This window comes from Rhipicephalus sanguineus, chromosome 1, assembly GCF_013339695.2.
Source record: "Rhipicephalus sanguineus isolate Rsan-2018 chromosome 1, BIME_Rsan_1.4, whole genome shotgun sequence".
NCBI classification, from domain to species: Eukaryota; Metazoa; Arthropoda; class Arachnida; order Ixodida; family Ixodidae; genus Rhipicephalus; species Rhipicephalus sanguineus.
The window spans coordinates 172,732,328-172,753,934 of NC_051176.1; the positions used below are offsets into that span (position 1 = coordinate 172,732,328).

The following is a 21,607-nucleotide window of genomic DNA, read 5'->3' on the forward strand; positions in this document are numbered from 1 at the left end:
TGCAGCAAAGTGCAATCTTGAAGGACTCTCTAGTAGTCACAGAATCGGATAGGCGTTTGTGATAAGCGGTCACGAGCAGTTTGGTATAAAGTGATGCGGACTTTTAAGTGAAAATTGGACTTTCGGTAGTGAACTTTCCGCTGGCACATTGTTTTTTTTTTACGTTTTCCCATTAATTTATTCACTGCGCACCTTAATTTTCCTTCTTTTTTTTTTTTGCTGAACAACATAGAGAAATGGAGTAGCCGAGGTGCTCTCTACTTCGGCCTCTCCACAGTAGCCTCATTTCAACAGAACAGCACATTTTCGCCTAATCCTGTGCGATGGAATTGGCGGTGCGCAGGGTTCGGCTCTTCACCGTCTGCTTTCCAATTGCCTTCAATACGCTACTTAACAAGCACCGTCTACGCGGCTGTTGCAAAGCATAACCCATTTTACTACTCTTTAGAGCGCACGTCATTCGGGCAAGTGGTAATGTGTGCGCCTGCTTGGAAACTTTAATGATGCTATAAAACTTCAGCAGTCGGAGCAGCGGTATCGGATAAAGTAAGCCAGTCTGACTGTTTCATACGCTGTTACGAGGTTAACTCGCATCGGTAGTAATTAGGAGGAACTCTGCTAAGTGCTGCGCTTGTGTCTGTCTAACTTCTATTTCTCGGATTCGAGTCCACCGCGGTGGTACAGTGGTTACGGTGCTCGGCTGCTGACCCGAATGCCGCGGGTTCCGTCCTGGCCGCGGCGGTTGCATTTCGATGGAGGCAAAATGCTAGAAGCCCGTGTTCTGTGCGATATCAGTCGTATCTCGGTAGCGGCGGCCGCATTTTCAATGGGGGCGAAAATGCTTGAGTCCCGTGTGCTTAGATTTAGGTGCACGTTAAAGAACCCCAGGTGGTCGAAATTTTCGGAGCCCACCACTACGGCGTCTCTCATAATCATATCGTAGTTTTGGGACGTTAAACACCAACAATTATTATTTTGTGATATCAGTGCACGTAAAGAACACCAAGTGGTAAAAATTTCCGGAGCCCTCCCCATATGGCGTGCCTCGTAATCATATCGTTGTTTTGGCACGCAGAACCCGAGATATTACTATTATCCTCGCATTCAAGTGGTGCGCACCACTTTCATCATGCCCTTTCATCATGAATTGTTACCAACTCGCCCAAACCCTTGTTAACCCCCGCCCCTTAACTCCTTCGCTGAACGTCGCAGCATTTCACTAATCTGAAACTATGCGTACCCCAGTAGCACGTCAATGTGCACTTCTGCGCAGAACAAGATTCAGCCCGCAGAATAAGATTCATGAAGTAAAAGCTACCAAATCATTTCCGTGCTAGAGCTACGCACTTCTACCTACTGTAAACAAGAAAATAAAGCTGCAAAGGTCTAAAGTCAAAGCAAGTTTTCTGAGCCACTGCGTTTAGCCTTTTCTCATACTTTGTTTGCTTCGTCAAATTGTGCTTACAAAAAAAAGCGCATACGTCACGCATTCGGTAAGCAATACGTCAAGGCTGTCAACACGGGATGCGTGTACACACTGTTTATATTGTTCGCACCGCATGTCATTAAGAAATGTTGACGCGAGAAAAGACATACTGACGATGGGCAGAAACGGTAATCATAAAGACTTCCGCGTCTGTCACCCACGTTTGCACAAGCGTTTTCAAAGTTCGTTACACATTTCCCCGTCCGCGATTTCTGTCAAATTACGTACATTTCCCATTTGCGATAGGCTGCAAGTTTTGTAAGCTGACCCAAAGGTGAGATAAGTTATTTTTTTCTTCCAACGGAAATAACAATTTTGGAGGTTTTACGAGCCGAAACCACGATATGATTGAGAGGCACGCCGTAGTGGAGGGCTCCGGAAATTTCTACCAACTGGTGTTCTTTAACGCGCACTCAGGTCGCACAGTACACGCGCCTCTGGCATTTTGCCTCCATCGAAATGCGACCGCCGGGGCAGGGACCGATCCCGCGACTTTCGGGTCAGCAGCCGTGCATTGTAACCACTATACTACCATGCCGGACTTATTCTAAAGGAAAGAAGCCCATTAAAGAGAGCAGCAGACCGCGGCATCCTATGCCGAATGTCTACTATACCGGCGAAGAAAATTACAGGAATATTTGAGCCCGGAAAAGTCAGGCAGCCGAAGTTAGCGCGGACGCGTGAACCTAACGTACATGTACGTCGACTTAATAATATGATCATATCCGGAAGGAAAACGGCCAGACTAAGCCCAATTGAACTTAAGAAATTAAAAACCTTTTCGCCCTATTTCTTATCGTTGTTCTATAACCTCAACAGAAAGGGAAGTGTTGAAGCGCGATAGACGAGGTTGTAGCAATTCAAATAGAAAATCCATATATCAACTAGTTTCGGCGTCACACACTGTTCTGGGCGCCACTTTTACTTTTCTCTTAGGGCAATTTCTTGTCCACAAAGAAAAAAAAAAGGACAGCGTGCAGAACAAGTATAGAAATGATTTTACAACGCCGCAAGAATAAACTTTTTTTTTCTGCGATAACTCTGACTGAGTAACGTCAAGAGAAAGACATTCGAGGAGCCCAATCCATCTCACGAAGCCGACAAGAAACAGCACGAAAGCAGTGACAGGGAGGCACAGTTGAGAGCGCGTCAGCTGATTGCACTCATTAAAGAGCGGGTTGTGTGCGCGCAAGAGCAGCGAGAAAGCAAAGCGCCGACGCGGCGGTCGACGTCAGCCGGCACCAACCTGGCATCATCCGTACGCAGGCACTGGGACGACAATGTCATGGGGCGGCGCCTTCACATGGTGAGCAGAACGCTGGCAGTGGCGCTGTGGCGACGAGGGCGCTGATCCAGAAATGCACATCCGCTTGGCGCGCGGCTCGTCGCACATATGCCGGCAGTCGCGCCGACGGTGCCGGAGAACGCCGAGCGAGTCGCCTTAAATCAGTCACGTGGGCGAGCGAACAGCTGCGAGGTTCCCGGCGCCGCGGAGGACCGTATGTTTGTGCGCGGGAAGAGGGCGACGTCTCAAAAGACAAACACCCGCCAGAAAGCGCCACGCGAGCACTGTGCTCCATCTCGTCTAACAGGTGACGTGGCCTGAAGACATGCTGCTCCACTGAGGTAACCGCCGCGCCCACACCCGACGTGTACATTTAGTGATTAACGAACCACTTAGTCACTCTCCACCTCTCTATACTAAAAATAATTGTTTTTATTAACCTTGCGGAAAACATAGCGAACATTACGCGACGAGACTTCTTCTTTTGGTAGTATTCTTGAGAGGAACAGTTCGTCATGACATCAGCGGAACACTTAAAAGTACTGGCAGAAAGCGTAAGAAATAGATTATTCTTGCAGAATAGGTCCACAGCCAGCGGAAGATAGCAATGCCCACTCATTTATAATGTGTCAAACACCAAGGGCGTGGCTTATAACGCTGACTTCATATTCATCTCGTTAGTTCAATTGCTTGCAGTAAAGGCGCTTCCCGAACGCAGGAAGCGCATTTTTAAGCGAGAAAGCGACTGCATAGCTACAGGTGATACTAAAGGTCCTCTACGTAACGAGGCTGTGAAATTATAGCAAAGGTACTAGCCAAGAGTAAGGAAATATAATCGATGAGGAAGGGAAAGAAAAAAGCGCTCTCTCAGTTTTTTGTCCTCGTTTCATCGTTTGCTGCATGACATTTCACTATGGGTAATATCATTTATGAATTCGTCGAATAATCCACTTCAGTGATTTTACTTCACTGAATTAGGAGACTACCAGAATCCCCCCGCACGTCCACATTTCACTTTGTGTCTTCATTCCAAAAATAAAAAAGGTAAACAACCTGTCCTCATTACATACGTGACACGACGCGAGGCTCCAAATAATGTGGAAATGTTTGCGGTAAAGTTTCTTGCAATAAATTTACATTTTGCGAAACAACTCTATTTTTGTAAAAAAAATCTTGTTCATTTTGATTGGCTATAAGAGACTGCAGTAAGCCCCGCCACGGTGGTCTAGTGGTTATGGCGCTCGACTGCTGACCCGAAGGTCGCGGGATCGAATCCCGGCCGCGGCGGCTGCATTTTCGATGGAGGCGAAAATGTTTGAGGCCCGTGTACTTAGATTTAGGTGCACGTTAATGAACCCCAGGTGGTCGAAATTTCCGGAGCCCTCCACTACGGCGTCTCTCATAATCATAGCGTGGTTTTGAGACGTTAAACCCCAGATATTATTATTATTAATGAGACTGCAGTAACGTGACTAGGTGAGCTGGTACTTAAGAGACATCGCAGTGCCCCTTGGCATCTTGTTCTGTTGGCGTGTTAGCTATGTTTGATTTTACTATGAGAAAAACCCTATAGTGGAGGATTCGAGCGTTATTTCGGTCAATGGCAGTTATTTAACACACGCCGAGAGCTCGGCACACGATCACTTTCTGCCTCCACTAGAATGAGGCCTCCCCCACCGAGAATCGAACCCACGACCTTCTGCTTGTCAGGACTGTGTGCGCAGACAGCCGAACAAGACAGCTCATCCCTCATTTCCTGAAATAAGGCAACCGGGATGGAAAATTGCTTGTATATCTTGCAAGGCTGGATACACCTGCAATCAGCATTCTCAACGATAATATCAAGAGTATGTCTTAACGAGAGGTCTCCAACGCATTGCTTACTTATACAGTAAAACCTCGGTGATACGAATCTCGCGGGGTTACCAAAAATATTCGTATCATCCGAAATTCGTATCACCAAAAAACATGGAAAATTAGTATGCGACAAAAGAAAATTGGCATACGTTTTGATTTAGTGTTTCTCAGGGCCGCAGCGACGTCATGAACAGCTCTGAATGATTGCCAGTAAAGTTTTTAGACGTCAGCGATCATACTTGTACTCGTAAACATACGGTGCATGCGCCCGTGTGCATTTAATGAACCAGATGTGTTGTGCCCCGTGACCGCTAGTAGCCCCTTCCTAATCTTACTACGCTTTTCTGCATGACAATATAATACTGTGGCAAAAGTGACTTAAGAAGGGCTTTGCACACGATAGATCGATAGAGGCCAAGCTCCTTCGCCAAGACCGTCCGCTTCGTCTCTTGGGGTCTTCGTCCACCTTTAATGGGACTTCATGACAGAACCGCAGCCCAAGTTTCAGTCTTGTTTCGCTGAACGTCTGATTGCGGGAACATGGCTTGCGTCGACGTGGCAGGCACGTGTTAACACAGTACAAAGACGTTGCTGCCTCAAGCATAAGAGCACGCGTGAACGCGTCGGAAAAAAAAAAAGCGCGACGTCAACGTCATCTGTAATCTAAACGCGAAGGCGCCCAAAGACCTCTAAGATTCGCATGCACTATCTCGGGGGCAACGACGCACCGTTGATGGTCGCGCAGCGCGCATGCCCGCGCCCGCGCGTGACTGCCGGGTCTTCCGCGACAGCGCGGGCAGCACCTGTTCGTAGCTGTGCGCTAGCGTACGTTCGTATCAAACGTCGCGGGGTGCAAATCGGTTCGCAACAACCATACTACAATACATTGCAGGCTAATGGGGCCTTGGCCGGGTCCGCAGAAAAATTCGTATCACCCCGAAATTCGTACGAGCCGTGATCGTATCACCGAGGTTTCACTGTAGATGACTAGAGTGTTACAGCCTGAAAATTCTTTGCAATGCGTTCCTACTCAGTAATGGGTCGTCCTCTCGAGCGCCTTCCAGTGGGTCGTTCCCTTCTCTGAGAGCACGCCCCTCATGCAGAGAGTCGGCCCCGCTTTGACTGTCGCTGCCGTGCGCCGTCGCCGAGTGCCCGTTAATAAACGTCTTGACAATTTGGTGGAGAGTGCTGTGCCCTTTAAACAACTACGGTCCGCATTCGATGCCCTTGGAGCTTCGATCCCGTACCGTGCCTGCTACCATGACACAAGACGCCGCCCAGCAAACGCCCCCTCTTGCACCGACGCCATGTCCGGGTGTCCCCCGCATCCGCGACCCTCCTATCTTCACCGGCGCGGATGGCACCGACGTCGAGGACTGGCTCGCGATCTACGAGCGTGTGAGCGTCCCCAATAAATGGGACGAGGCAGGCAAACTGAGCAACCTCGTTTTCTACCTCGCGCGTGTGGCAAGTCTATGGTACAACAACCACGCATCCGATTTCGCTACGTGGTCCGCTTTCAAGACCGCCATCATCGACGTGTTTGGCCGCCCTGCCGTTCGCAAGCTGCAAGCCGAACAGCGTTTACGTGAACGAGCCCAGCAGTCCGGCGAGTCTTTCACGAGCTACATTGAAGACGTGCTCGACTTTTGCAAGAAAGCCAACGCAACCATGTCTGAAGCCGACAAGATCCGGAACGTCATGAAAGGCATCGACGACGATGCCTTCACCATGCTACTCGCCAAAAACCCTCGCACTGTGGCAGAGGTCATCACGCTGTGCCAGAGCTACGAGGAGCTACGCCGGCAGCGGCTGATGACGCGTCGACCTCCATCACGCGACGCCGATCTCGCTGGCTTGTCGGCCGTGTCGGACCACTCCGTCTTACTCGCCGAAATCGAGTCATTCGTGCGGGAGGAAATTGCCCGCCAGTTCTCCTTACTGGCCTTCTCTCACCCGCAGGATGTTGTACAGTCGTCGACCACACTGCTGCCTCCCCTACGCCGGGCTATTGAGCAGGAAATCGCGGAGGTCATGCCGGAATACCACCAGCCCCCTCCGGCGTCTGCGCCGCTCAGTTACGCACAAGTTGCAGCCAGGCCGCCCCCAGCGCTCCCTGGGGTGCCCCCGCTAACATACGCTGGAGCCGTCGCCAGGCCTCAGGCCTTCGAAGCGAGTGTGCCGGCTGCGTACTCCAACATCGTCCATACGCCCCGACTGCAGCCAACCATGCAGTCGTCATATCAGCAGCCGCCCCGTCCCTCGCGTCCTGCCACGTGGATGGGACCTAACCCGGCAAACCGATGGCGCACTTCCGACAACCGCCCGATCTGCTTTGCGTGCGGTTGCGCCGGTCACGTAGCCCGCTATTGCAACCGCGTGCAGCCGCCTCGAGTCGGATCAGCCGTGACCAACCAGTCCAGCCACCCGTATTATGACCCGCTGCCGCCTATGTCACCGACGTCACGCCCAGGTCCATGTACCCGTCGGTCACTGTCCCCACGACGCCGCTCACTGTCACCGATGCGGCCTCGTCCGGTCGCACGAGACCAGGAAAACTAGTCGTCGCAGTCCAAGAGGCAAGGGCTGCGACGCTATCGAACAGCCAAAGCCCTCAGCAAAGCCCATCAAACGTTGTAGACGTGTTTGTAGATGGTGTGCGCACATCGGCCCTTGTAGACAATGGAGCTGCCGTTTCCGTTATGGACGCTAAATTTAGCCGACTACTACGAAAAGTGACGACGCCACTTTCCGGGCTCACCCTCCGTACAGCCAGCGCTCACAGTATCCACCCGACAGCGGTGTGCACAGCCCGTGTCATGATTCAGGACGCTCTGTCACGAATTCATCATAATTTCCTCATGCTCTCACGACGTCATCCTGGGATGGGATTTTCTCGCCAATCACGCCGCCGTAATTCGTTGCGCACCAGCCGAAAGAGAGCTCTCCCCATTCTCAGATTCGACGCCGGCTGACAGTCCACCGGCTGCGACCAAGGTACTCGTCAAAACGGCACCACACTTCCTGCAAACTCGTCAACGGCTGTGTCAGTCTGCTGCACCGGTCTCGCCGACGCCGTTGCACCCCTCTCTCCATCTGACCGCGTCTTCACTAGAAAAGGCTTGTTGGTGCCATTTGCGACCGTGCAAGTCATTCAGGGCGACACCGATATTTTTGTTACAAACCCATCCCCGTACATTGTTAGGTTGGTGCGAGGGGAATGTCTCGGCAGAGCGGAAGCCCTCGAAGACGCACAAGTTACGGACGCACCGGGTGACACGCACTGCGCCAGCTCCCATTCGCTCAGTGCTGTTTCCACATCTGATTCGTCACCCGCTGATGTATTTGGTTCCTCGATTGCTGAACACCTTACGTCGGTCGAGCGTTCCCAGCTTTATGCCTTTTGGAAGAATTTCGTTCTTCGTTCGATGTAGCGCAAACTTCTCTCGGCCGCACGTCTGCTGTCGCGCATCGCGTCGGCACTGGCGCCCAATCACCACTGCGGCAGCGTCCATATCGCGTGTCGCCAACAGAGCGTCGTGTAATTACCGAGCAGGTCGCAGACATGCTTCGCCGCGATGTTATTCGACCCTCAAACAGCCCGTGGGCGTCTCCTGTCGTTCTCGTTGCGAAGAAGGACGGCTCTGTGCGGTTCTGTGTGAACTACCGACGACTCAATAAGATCACCCGTAAGGACGTTTATCCCCTACCTCGAATAGACGGTGCCATTGACAGTCTGCAAGGAGCAGAGTTCTTTTCATCGCTCGATTTGCGCTCAGGGTACTGGCAAGTCCCCATGGCTGATGATGCTCGACCGAAGACAGCGTTTGTCACACCCGACGGCTTGTACGAATTCAACGTCATGCCGTTTGGGCTGTGCAATGCGCCCGCGACCTTCGAGCGCATGATGGATGCCGTTCTGCGCAACTTGAAATGGCACACGTGCCTATGCTACCTCGACGACGTCGTCGTTTTCGCCCCGGACTTCTCAACACACCTTCAACGCTTGTGGCAGGTTTTGACGCGCTTGAGCGACGCCGGGCTACAACTGAATCTCAAGAAGTGCCGATTTGCAGCACGGCAGCTGACGATACTAGGATACGTGGTGTCCAAGGACGGCATCCTCCCAGATCCAGCCAAGCTTCGGGCCGTGACAGAGTTCTCCAAACCTACGTCCGTCAAAGAACTGCGCAGTTTCGTAGGACTATGCTCCTACTTTCGGCGCTTCATCCGGAACTTCGCGACTATCATATCACCGCTGACCAAGCTCCTTGGAAGTAACGGGCCCCTCAATTCGTGGTCGTCAGAGTGCGACGACGCTTTCGCAAAGCTCCGTCGTTTGTTGACGTCTCCTCCCATTCTACGCCACTACGACCCTACGGCCCCTACAGAGGTACACACGGACGCCAGCGGTGTTGGCCTCGGTGCTGTCCTTGCGCAGCGCAAACCTGGGTTCCCGGATTATGTCGTCGCATATGCAAGTCGTACGCTTACTAAAGCCGAGACCAACTACAGCGTCACGGAGAAAGAATGCCTGGCAATCATCTGGGCCCTTACGAAGTTCCGACCTTATTTGTATGGTCGCCCATTTGATGTCGTCACCGACCATCATGCACTGTGCTGGTTGTCGTCATTGAAGGATCCCTCAGGCCGTCTTGCCCGTTGGGCACTTCGCCTGCAAGACTACGACATCCGCGTGCTGTACCGCAACGGACGTCAGCATGCTGACGCCGACGCCCTGTCGCGCTCTCCCTTGCCTGACGGCAATGCCAACAACTAAGCGTCTCACTTTGTCGTTTCCTCCATTGATATTCACACCATCGCTACCGAGCAGCGCAAGGATCAATAGATTGCCTCACTGATAGACTTGCTGACTGATCCATCGGCCACACCATCCACTCGCTTGTTGCGTCGTCAAGCCCACCATTTCGCCGTTCGCGACGACCTGCTCCACCGACGCAATTACAACGGCGACAGCCGCCAGTGGCTACTAGTAATACCCCGCAGTCTGCGTTATGACATATGCGAGTCGTTCCACTCTGATCCGCAGTGTGCACTCTGGGGTATCGAAAACCTACCACCGCATTCGCCAACGTTACTTTTGGCGAGGGATGTACCGCTACATGGAGAAGTTCGTTCGCTCCTGCATCGATTGTCAGCGCCGCAAAACTTCAACGCACCTGTCGCCGGCAGGTCTGCAACCTCTACCTTGCCCTGACCGACCGTTTGGGCGCGTTGGCATCGATTTATATGAGCCACTTCCCCTGACGTCCGCTGGTAACCGCTGGGCCATCGTCGCTGTAGACCACCTCACGCGATACGCTGAAACTGCTGCCCTCCCTGCGGCTACAGCGAGCGATGTGGCCTCCTTCCTGCTCCATCGATTCATGCTGCGTCACGGTCCACCCCAGGAGCTGCTCAGTGATAGAGGCCGTGTCTTCTTGTCGGAAGTCGTCGAAGCCATTCTCAAAGAGTGCAACGTTGTTCACCGCAAAACTACTGCTTACCACCCGCAGACGAATGGCCTCACCGAACGCTTCAACCGCACGCTAGGCGACATGCTCTCGATGTACGTCGCCGCCGACCACACGAATTGGGATGTCATTCTGCCCTTCGTCACGTACGCCTACAATACCGCTCCTCAGAGCACTACTGGTTTCTCACCATTTTTCTTATTGTATGGCAGGCACCCGTCGCACACCATCGACACAATCCTTCCCTACAAGCCGGATCAATCTGAATGTGCGCCTATTCCTGCCACAGCCAGACTTGCTGAGGAGTGTCGCGAGCTCTCCAAGACATTTACTACGCATAACCAAGAGCGGCAGAAAAGCATTCGCGGTGACACCCAGTTCTGCGCCCACGTTCCTTCCTGGAGCGCTCGTATGGCTCTCGGTCCATACCACTGCACCTGGCCTCTCTTCCAAACTACTGCCCAAATACGAAGGCCCCTACCGTGTCGTCGAACGCACATCCCCGGTGAACTACCTGATCGAACCCATCGACCCATTTTCGGACATGCGCCGTCGAGGGCGCGACATTGTCAACGTGGCGCGCCTGAAGCCCTACCACAACCCGCTCATAGTGACAAGCTGCTAGGTCGCCAGACGGCTCCCTTTTCGTAGCCGGGGTAATTGTAGCGAAGCGTTCCTACTCAGTAATGGGTCGACCTCTCGAGCGCCTTCCAGTGGGTCGTTCCCTTCTCTGAGAGCACGCCCCTCGTGCAGAGAGTCGGCCCCGCTTTGACTGTCGCTGCCGTGCGCCGTCGCCGAGTGCCCGTTAATAAACGTCTTGACAGCTTGTATATCTTGCAAGGCTGGATACACCTGCAATCAGCATTCTCAACGATAATATCAAGAGTATGTCTTAACGAGAGGTCTCCAACGCATTGCTTACCTATAGATGACTAGAGTGTTACAGCCTGAAAATTCTTTGCAATGCTGATAAAGGTTTTTCTGAAGACATGCTGTCGACTATAATTACAAGATAACCGTCCTTATTTGATACTTCCCGTCTAAGTTTCTTCTCCACACAATAATTAACCAAAGGTCGGATATGATCAGAAGTCTTCATGCGCATGTGCGGTACACCTTGAAGCTACAATGCAGTCTGTGATACAACACGGGCGCTCTTCTTCAGGGACAAATCCTATCAAGCAGCGCGGCAGGCTAATAACTTATACGGGTCTCAGGTTAGGCTTAAAACAGCATTGAGGTCCAAGCTAGGGTTTTCAGTGTCTGTCATCGATGGCACCACCGATGGCCAGTTACCTGTCTGAGAATTAGTAGACAAAAAAAAAAGAAATGTTCCTCTTACTTGGTTGGACCTCTCAAAGATTCACCCTCCACAAGAATTACGTGTGGTGGTTTGTCATCCTCATCCATTCGGCGTATACGGGTGGTACGTTATGGCGGCAATCAGCTGCCGGGGCGAGCAATAATCCCTAAGGCACTCCTGACAGAACGTAACTTGACAGCACGCATCATCGGACAGTATATAGCACAAATACTCCTAGCAGGGCCAGTTGATGGTTCCAGAAAGCCGCATGCATACAGTGTACTTTTAATGGGCACGCACAATTCCGGGTAAAGCACAGTCGTAGCTAGGAGCAAACAAATAGCAATTAATGAAAATAAAGACGAAGGGCTGGGCAGATAAGTAGGAGACAACACGGATAGAAGCTCAGAGTGCTAGAACTGAAGCTTAGAACGACAGAAAGTTTGTAGGGCGTCATCATGGAAGACGTTAAAGGGACACTAAAGAGAAACAATGAATCGGTTTATATCGATAAATTGTGCTCTGAGAACTCTAATGTCGTTAATTTCGCGATCATATATAGGTTTATTAATAGAAAAAAAAAACCAGGTTCAAAGTTTCATTTTTAAATATCGCGCCGAAATCTCCCCGCGTGACGTCACGGATTTCAAAGTGTATTTATCGTATTCTGACGCCATTGGCTCGACAAAATTACCCCAAACTTGGTCTGTTAAATCTATGGCCTCCTCAAAGGACAATGTACTTAATTTTCACCGATTAGGAACTACGTAGTACCTAGTAGGCGCCGTCAAAACATGTGACGTCACGGCGGATGGTGCGGAAACTTCTAGGTGGCGTCGCCACCCCCATTCTGCTTTTGCGCGTTTTCTCGCTTAAGCGTCTTCTCGCAGCACGCGTGGTGTTTTTGCTATCGTGAAAGAGTACTTCACTAATTTGAGAAAATCGTCTTGCTCTCTAGTGTCCCTTTATAATGCGTGCAGATACGGACACAAGGGAACCAGACACCACGAAGGCCGACTGAACTGAAAGCACGCGCTCTGGCGGAAAAGAAAGTACACACAAAACTTACCTGCGCATGCTCATTATATATATACATAATAATGTATCCGCGCTCCGCTGTTTCAAGCCGGGGAAATTACCAAAGAAAGAATTGTTTCGCCTAAACTTGGGTCACCCTGTCTGAAGAGGAACTGTTGTGCCTATACAATGCGCAGGAGGCGATGCGCTCTGTTGATCTTTATTAGTGCTCCTTACTGATTACATATTTTCATTTAATAAAGTTTAGTTGGTAATCAACGCTTGACTCCGTCGTTCCTTTCCGTTCTTTTACAGCGAAAGCTGTTATGAGATCATTTCACCGGCCGTTTTTGGCGCCGTAGTTGTCCGCCGCCGCCGCCGCCGCCGCCGCCGCCGGTGTCCGTAACCAGTATCGCTCGAAATAAGAAAAAAAACGAAATAAGAAAAAGTTCCAGGATGGAACGAGGTTCGAACATGGGCCCTCTGCGTGTGAGCCCAGTATTCAACCTCTGAGCCATGCCGGTGCTTGAAACTGCTTCGCAAAAAGGTCCTATACAGGCTTCATGTCGGGAAGGAACCACATTAGCATATGCAATATAGCGTGGTAGAAGAGTAAAATAAGCACCAAGCGTCGCACAACGCGAATTCTGTAACGAGGCGTCACACAATACGAATTGCGAAACGAGTAGGTTGTTGAATGCTTCCAACCCATTACAAAGGCTCTGCCATAATTCTTCGTCGTCATCAGGCAGAGCATCAACAAAGTGCACATAATGCCTTACATGCGTTTAGCAGGTACCACGGCTCTCCGTAGAATGACGAAAAATGGCACAGTGCCTGCTGCCCTACTTCTAAAAAATTACAATGATTTATAGCGTAGTGGGTTCCTCGTAAGTGCACTTGTATTGGTTGCCAAGGAAGCCCATAAGCGCATGATCAATTTCCTCGGGGTCTCAGTAAAGTTCTTCGCCCCCCCCGCCCCCGTCTCTCTCCCACGTCAACGTATGTTATACAGCATGACGGGAGATGGAAATAGCAACCGGGCGTCACCCAATGCAAATTACATAACTGGTGGGCCGTTTAAAGCTTCCAACCCATTACAAAGGGCTGAGCCATAATTCTTCGTCATCAGTCGTCGCGTCAACAAAGTGCACATAATGCCTTACAGACGTGTAGCTGGTGCCTCGTTTCTCCGCAGAAAGACGAATAATGGCTTAGTAGGTGCTTCCCAACTTCACAAAAATTGTGATTTATGGCGTAGTGGGTACCTTTCTAGTGTACTTGTATTGTAGCCCCAAGAGATCTTAGAACGGGCTCTATAAACGCCGCTCTTGCACGCTAATCGCGCGCACCGAAGGACTAAAATAAAGTTGTTCATCCATCCATCCATCCAGCTTTCGCTGTGACTGTGCTGCGGTTTCAGCGCAGGCCTGGCGTTTTTTTTCTGCTTTCGCGCTGTGCGCATCATCACGGAATGCCCCTGTTCTACGCCCTGCTTCAATACCGAGGCTGAGGACAAAAATGAAAACACATTTTTGGTGACAGCAAGGCAAGTATTGTAGACGACAGTAAAGGTATAGCGTTGCAGTGAGGGCGTTTAGAACACTGGCGAGACGAAGTGCTCCACCAGCGGTGTTGCAGGCCTCACATCTAAATGCAGAAGTAATTAATACCTAAACATCCAACAGCGCTCAAAGAAAGGATACGATCAGTTTAGCTTTAAGTGCGCTGTCCGTACCGCTTAGATCACGGTACGCATCACGGTGTGGTACGTGCTTAGCAGGAGCACTCATAGCGCTCATGAACGGCAGCGAAAGCCATGGAGGACTCTGCCGACGGAGCCGATTGAGTGGGGCGCGACGGTGCGTCCACTCGGCTCAGGGGCGTAGCCAGAAATTTTTTTCGGGGTGGGGGGGGGGGTTTCAACCATGCTTTTTGTATGTTCGTGCGTGCGTTTGTATGTGTGCGTGTATATATACGCAAGCAAAACTGAAAAATTTCGGGGGGGGGGGGTTGAACCCCCCCAACCCCCCCCCCCCCCTTGGCTACGCCCCTGTCTCGGCTTCATACCTTTTGCATCCAAATTCGCTGCTCATCTCTGAGTGCCTTCTATACTCCATCTCACAAGCTGGTTGCAGCAGGGTGGAAGATACGCGGTGTAAGCAAGCCACATGCTTGCGCAGCACAAGATAGTTCTGTTTGTAATCGCATTATAATTGTCAAGGTTAAGACAATTGCGCTTGCTCGGCACGTGCTACGCCACAGCGATACGTGACACGCTAATGACCATTCGCATGTACATCATATGATTTTAATTATTTTATTGGTAATCGCTGCTAATTGTGGTGGCGAAGCAACATAATAGCATCCATGCAGAAGCGACCGCCCGCTTCGATCCGAACTCGCGCTTGCTACGCGCTTACTGCCCTGGCAGCAACGAATAAACGGTGGAACCAGCTGTCACTTTATGTCATCTCACGCTGGGGACAAAATATCAGTTATGTTTTGTCCTTATCATTGAGATCAGCTGTTATTTTGGCCACGCCTGCTGAGCCTTGTCCCCGAGAACTTGAGAATAAATCTGGAAAGAAAACAGCCCCGTAGCCTAAGCAGCCCCGTAGACAGTGCTGCAACCAACTTGTGAGATGGAGTATAATCATCCATACGTGTATCGATACCGCGACAGCACGATAAGAGATTTTAGCATGGCCGCTCTGAAGCTGTTCCATGCTGCCAACTGCTTCGTCGGCGGAGGTGTCGGCCAACCATAAAAGTCGCTTCAGCAGAAACTAAAAAACGTCAAGAGGTGAAGGTCATTAAACTGACCGCGTTCGACTGGCTGAAGATACGCCAGCGAGAAGCCCAACGCTTGTCGCTGCTGGCGTGTGCGGAAACGAACTGTGCCTCGCGCAACTGCATGCAAGATGAACGCACAGCCAATTACCTGGCGCAAACCAATGCATACGCATTTCCAGGCCAAATAACGACCGCTAAGGAAACGAAAAGTGGAAGCCGTTCACCAACAGGACACCATGCGCAAAATCAAGCCGCGAAAACACCGCCGACTGTTCTATCGCGTTCATTGCTGCCAACGACGTGCTCGCGGAAGCTATAGGGACAGCTCCTTTGGCTTCGCTTGTACGGTGAGCGAACGGAGGTCGAGTTGACAAAACTTCTCTTACGTAAGTGCGTTTTCCTACTGGTCACCCGGCTTCACTAATGATATGTCCAGCGTCATGACTGGCCGAAATATTCTCTTGCGAAAGCTTTTAGCGCAAGACGATTTTGTGACTACGAGCCCTGGTTTCTCGTCCGTTTGAGTTCAGTGTCCCGGGGTGCGCAGTATGTAGTGTCTTCATGGTATGGAATATCTGGTGGCACGCAAGTAGTTCGACGATTTTCCCTTGTGTGTCAGTTTTCACGAATCCCTTTCCAGTGGTAAAACGTCGTGTCTAGGCACCTTCATATACCCGGAGTAAACTGAATTTTTATCTCGCCACTGCTATTTAGAATAGACGTTTAATTTTTGTATTCGTGACCGATTCCTATCAAAGTAGGCCCACCAGTTTTTTCTAGGTATCTCTCGTGCGTTAACATCTCTAATTTTTCTTGCGCCGATACTCACTCCTATTTCCGCATTACTTCTTGCATGAACCTGTTTTCAACAAGTTGGCTGTTATTCGCCCAACCATGACTCCTTGCAACATTAAGTGAAAGGTTCCTTAAGCGGGAAGAAAAGTAATGTTGCTTCACCTCAAAATGCAGTAACCGTCACCCGGAACTCAGAGTCGACTGCTCATTAAAATGTTTCGAAGCTGAGTACCAAGACTTGGGAATGGCTGTAGTTCAACACGCGGGACATGTCTCCGTCAAGAGAGGAGTATTGCCTAGTTACATCGGCTGTTACTTATCGTTCTACTATCGCGCTTATTGTCAGGAAATCTGGAGAGCACATAGTGGCGTACAAAATGCACCGAACGTTTATGTCACCGACTGATTAGAACAGTATCGGCTGCTGGTGAGCAGTCGGAATACGAGTTTAATACTTGGGTCATTCCAAGCCAACTGTCCCAGCCTTGGCGCTCGACCACCTGCAATTTGAATGAAAAAAAAAAAAAAATCGAAGACAATTTATCCAAAGCCAGAAGTCTTCCGCCAAAATATTTTCTGCGAAAAAAGTTTTTCAGTGCCGCAAACCGTATTCGGAAAGCTCTAATGCCTTTCAAAAGATCTCTTCGTCATAAATTAGGCTAGGACAATTTTTTTCCTACATAACGATCGTAGGCTTCTCACTTAAAATAAGTTTCACGAACGTTTACGCTTTCGTGGGTTTTTTAAGCGGCCTTAAATTTGGACAATATGACCCATATTGGGGATTTTTTCGTAGAAAGGCGACATTCAGTTAAATGTAATATTTGTTTTAACTGATCACCAGGAAGTTTTACTGTAGCCCAAAAATAGTTTGAGACGTATATGGCGTGAATTGGTGTGTACAGCTGGCGACAAAGTTGCAAGAAAGTTCATTTTCGCACATGTTTGGTCGTAAATTTAACATTGAGGTGTTCCTAGTAAAATTATGCTACAAAGCGCATTTACTAGCCACATTAGTTGTCTACTGACTGAGAAAGTTTTATCAAATTAATTTTTGTTTTAAGCAAGAAAAAAATTTTGAAGTTGTGTTTCTTGCTCGTGTCTTCGCAGGAACGCGTCTATAGCTGTAAGTACAACCTATACCGGCGCGAGGTTCACCACGGAACAGCTAGACAACCTAATCATCTTTGCCCGTGCTTCTTTGAATACTTTACTAGCGAGTATTGGCCTGAGTCAATGAGAAATGCGAACCCCGCTAGAGTGAATTTAACCACATGCAGCTGTCCATTGAAGGCCGGCATATTGTGCTTACGCAGCGGGAAGTGACACCGATGCGTGCAACAACCCGTTGCCTGCGCAAAGATTTAAAAGTGGCGAAAGGAACAGATAAGCTACGTCAACACTGCAGATAAGTTGCACTTATGAACCAACACAGTCGTATATAAGTGATGAGTATATTCATAAGTGAATCGTATGTAAGTGATGATGTTTGACCAGTGACGGTGAATTGGTGCAAAGGTACAACATGCATTTCATATTACAGCAACAGAATTTTTCCTTAATCGTAGTGTTCTTCCCACTTTTATATCTGTGCACAAGCAACGGGTTGTTGCACGCATCGGTGCCACTTCCCACTGTTGCGTAAGCACACTATACCGGCCTTCAATGGACAACTGCATGTGGTTAAATTCACTCTAGCGGGGTTCGCATTTGTTGTTGACTCGGGCCAATACTCACTAGTAAAGTATTCAAAGAAGCACGGGCAAAGATTATTAGGTTGTCTGGCTGTTCCGTGGCGAACCTTGCGCCCGCATGGGTTGTACTCACAGCTAGATGCGTTCCTGCGAAGACAAAACACGAGCAAGAAGAGACACCGGTAGAACAAAACTTCAAACGTTTTTTTCTTGCTTAAAACAATTAATTTCATAAAACTTTCTCAGTCAGTAGAGAACTAATGTTGCTACTAAATGCGCTATGTAGCATAATTTTACTAGGAACACCTCAATGTTAAATTTACAACTAAACATGTGCGAAAATGAACTTTTTTGCAACTTTGTCGCCAGCTGTACACACCATTTCACGACATATACGTCTCAAACTATTTTTGGGCTACAGTAAAACTTTCTGGCGATCAGTTAAAACAAAATATTACATTTCACTGAATGTCGCCTTTCTATGAAAAAATCCCCAATACGGGTCATATTGTCCATAGTTAAGGCCGCATAAAAAAAAACCCACGAAAGCTTAAACGTTCGTGAAACTTATTTTAAGTGAGAAGCCTACGATCGTTATGTAGGGAAAAAATTTGTCCTAGCCTAATTTATGAAGAAGAGATTTTTTGAAAACGCATTTTACGAGCCATAGTTTCGAGCTTTCCGAAAAACTTCACATGCGGTTTGCGGCACTGAAAAATGTTTTTCGCCAAAAATATTTTGGCGGAAGACTTCTGGCTTTGGATGGATAGTCTTCGACTTTTTTTTCATTCAAATCGCAGGTGGTCGAGCGCCAAGGCTGGGACAGTTGGCGTGGAATGACCCACATATATCTATAATGTGAGTTTGCAGGATGGATATAGTATGTGCAATCTACAGGAAAACAGAGAAGCACAGCTGGAACCGACGGTGAATCGCTGTAGCAACAAGCGGTATGACCTGCGACGCGCCGCAAATCACTCCGTTTCGAGATGCGTATGACTATCGGCGTGATCAAGCAGCAATATCTATAGCGCGCTCTTGGCAACGCCATCTCATTGCAAACACTGAATACAGCTTCTGCAAACGTATAAAAGCAAAGAGAGCATAGGCGTGCGCTGAGTTACCCTTCGGAGGGGGGGGGGGGGGGAGGGCGAATGTTCATCGCAGTGCCCCCCCCCTCCCTGTTAAGTCAATGTATGGGCAGACTTTGCGCCCCCCCCCCCCTTGTGAGGTGACTAGGGGGGTCGGCCACCCCCTGCACACAACCCCCCCCCCCCGCACGCCTGTGGAAGAGAGCATAAAATGCGGCCAACAAATTAATTCTGAGCATGGTTCCTTTTTTTTTCTTCCTCAAAACAGAATCATCGCACTAGGTAGACACAATAATACACTTGATATCGAAGTTCCACCCACATTGGATATAAGCAGAGCCTTTGGGACGTTGATTCACCAGCTGCATCTCGGTGTCGCACACACAGAACATTTCCTGTGCAAATTTTCGCTAGTTTAGAGAGTGCGATGCATTTTCAGTCGCGTATACGTCAGAACATACACCGTCTATTGCTAGGCTGTCGATGTCACGACTAATGGCGCTTTTGAGCCTGAAGCCAGGCCCTTCATGCCTTGGGAAGATCATGTGTCCATGCATTGCAGAGCATTGCGGAGGCGGGCAGTAATTACACTCGAGAGATTTCTAAAAGAGAGCAATGTTTTCGGAAAATATAGAAAACGGTATTTCTTTTACCTGTAGTCTAAGCTAACTCTGCGAGTTTAACTTGACGTGACCTTGGCGTGTCATGTTCCTGGGTTCACGTAGTACATTCGTGTCAAAATGTTCTGTGACCGTGTGACCGGACTTTATGCTTTATGTGTTGTTGATGCCTTATGTGTTGTTTCGCGAGTAACTTCGTGCTTCTGTGTTACGCTTTTTACGACGTGACTCTATAGGTTTGACTTCAATTTAACGTTATTTTTTTCATGTCGATGGCCTTTAGTATTTTGACATTTCTGTGAAAATGTGCGTGCATGTGTGTGTGCCTGCGTGCACCACTTCACCGGTTTAAGTGAATATCAGCGACCCCCGCACTACCGCGGATGAGCAACATCACGCAAAGCCGGATGGCTTGTAGGGGTAAAAAAAAAAGAAAAAGCAGCAGAAGCGCGATAAAAAGTTTGCAGCAGCTGGAACTCCGCGGTCTGGCGTAAACCGCATGGCAGCATCCTGCGGAAGCCCCGAGTTATCGTGCCTTGTCTGCGCTTTGCCACGCAACGTGCTCCCTACAGCTGTGCTTTTCTAGTCGAGTGAAGCAGAGAGAATGCAAACCCTCTCGAGTGTCATGCATCCTGACTGCTGATCAGCCGCGCGTGGTTTGAACAGGCAAAATTTCTATAACAAAAAGTATACTCTCTTTTCTTTCTTTTTTTTTTCCATTCGCGCGTTTAATATGAAAGTATAGAGGTTGAACCTGATGAAGAGAAACCACATAAAAGCTGACCAGACTTCCTCGCAGCTGGTATCACCGATAAAGATAGCTAGGCTGCATAAAACCCCTAATGCCGGGAATAAAATTATGATGGTGAGAGGACAGGAATGGCACCTTGAATGTCACACGCACACGGTGAACCAGTGGTGTGCAATGACAAAAGAGCCAAGCTCCACTTTTTGCTGTATAACAACTTGCAGTAAGTCTGCCGGAAGTCGGCAGAAGACGTCATCTCTCCCTCAGTCGACGGGCATCGATGCTGTCGACTTGATTTCCTAAACGTACGTGATATTTGGGAGATGTTTAAGCCTTCAAGCCCACTCCTTCATAAATTAAACTCTGAGGTTTTACGTGCAAAGACTAAGGTGTATTGTGAGGCACATTGCAGTGTGGGGGACTCCGGATAATCCAAGTACGCGGGCGTTTTTGCATTTCGCCTTCGGTGAAATCCGACCGCCGTTGCCAGGAGTCGCTCGTGCTTCACAGCGCGACGCCATAGCCCCTAACCCACATCGGCAGGCAGGCCCACTCCTACCCACTCATAACGGATACGTACTACAGGTGACATATAAAACCGCCAGTGGTCAAAATAAAGGTAACAAGTATATAGAAAGTCCGACTTTAAATCAGGTTACGTAAGTGCATTAGAGGCACCTCATAGATGATTAGATTTCTCTTTCTGGCTATCCATTATTATTTGTTTAACGGTATTTTAGCAGTTGTCTTACTGTTTTCCCTTTATTGTAACTTTTTGCCTCCATGTAGAACGTATATCTTGCTATTTTTGTTAGCACTATTAATCATGACTGCTCTTATATTCTTATGTGTGCACTAACAGGAGGTCCTCCTGATAGTTTCTTACTTTGGGACCTACTGATGCTGTATGCTATATGTAAGCCCATTTCTGTACATACGATAACACTAAACTTGAACAAAAAGCACACAGGAACATTAGGTCCGCTCGCATAAGTGCTCTAAAGACACCGCGAAACAGAGGCCACAACAACACACTGGAAGGTAAAGCTATAGCTCACCACGAGACTATAAAGCTCGCATATATATACTTCACAACAACGCTAAAATGAAACACATTGGAACTTATTGTCAGCTCATTGGGCACATTAAAGGCCTTGCTCACCAAAAAGCAAATACGGCAGCACAGAGCGCGCTCGAGCGTTGTCGCATGTGCTGGAAGCTCTCCTTTGGCGAGCTCGCTCACTTTTGTTGGTGCACGTGCGAACGTCGCCTGGGCCTTTCCGGTTGTTTACTTTTTGCATTGAGTCGCAGTGCTCGGTGGCACGGCCAGAAGAGCTAGAGCTGATGCAGTGCCAAAAAGAGCCAACTCACGCGATTAGGCCTGTTTGCCGAGTGGACGCTTGTCTGGCTCCTTGTGGCCTTCTGCACGTGGCTTGGAATG

General features: G+C 49.3%; 1 protein-coding gene and 1 long non-coding RNA gene across 2 annotated transcripts in view; one reads left to right on the forward strand and one right to left on the reverse strand.

Annotated features, from left to right (window-relative positions):
- Positions 1-2,921, reverse strand: part of LOC119402380 (synaptotagmin-15) — a 171,530-nt gene extending 168,609 nt beyond the window's left edge. The window contains exon 1 of the mRNA XM_037669528.2: positions 2,733-2,921. Coding sequence (XP_037525456.1) covers positions 2,733-2,742 — 10 coding nt within the window. The 5' untranslated portion in view covers positions 2,743-2,921. The remainder of the gene's footprint in view (positions 1-2,732) is intronic.
- A 1,062-nt stretch (positions 2,922-3,983) lies between these two features.
- Positions 3,984-21,607, forward strand: part of LOC125759331 (uncharacterized) — a 66,194-nt gene continuing 48,570 nt past the window's right edge. The window contains exon 1 of the long non-coding RNA XR_007416896.1: positions 3,984-4,111. This is a non-coding gene — a long non-coding RNA (uncharacterized LOC125759331). The remainder of the gene's footprint in view (positions 4,112-21,607) is intronic.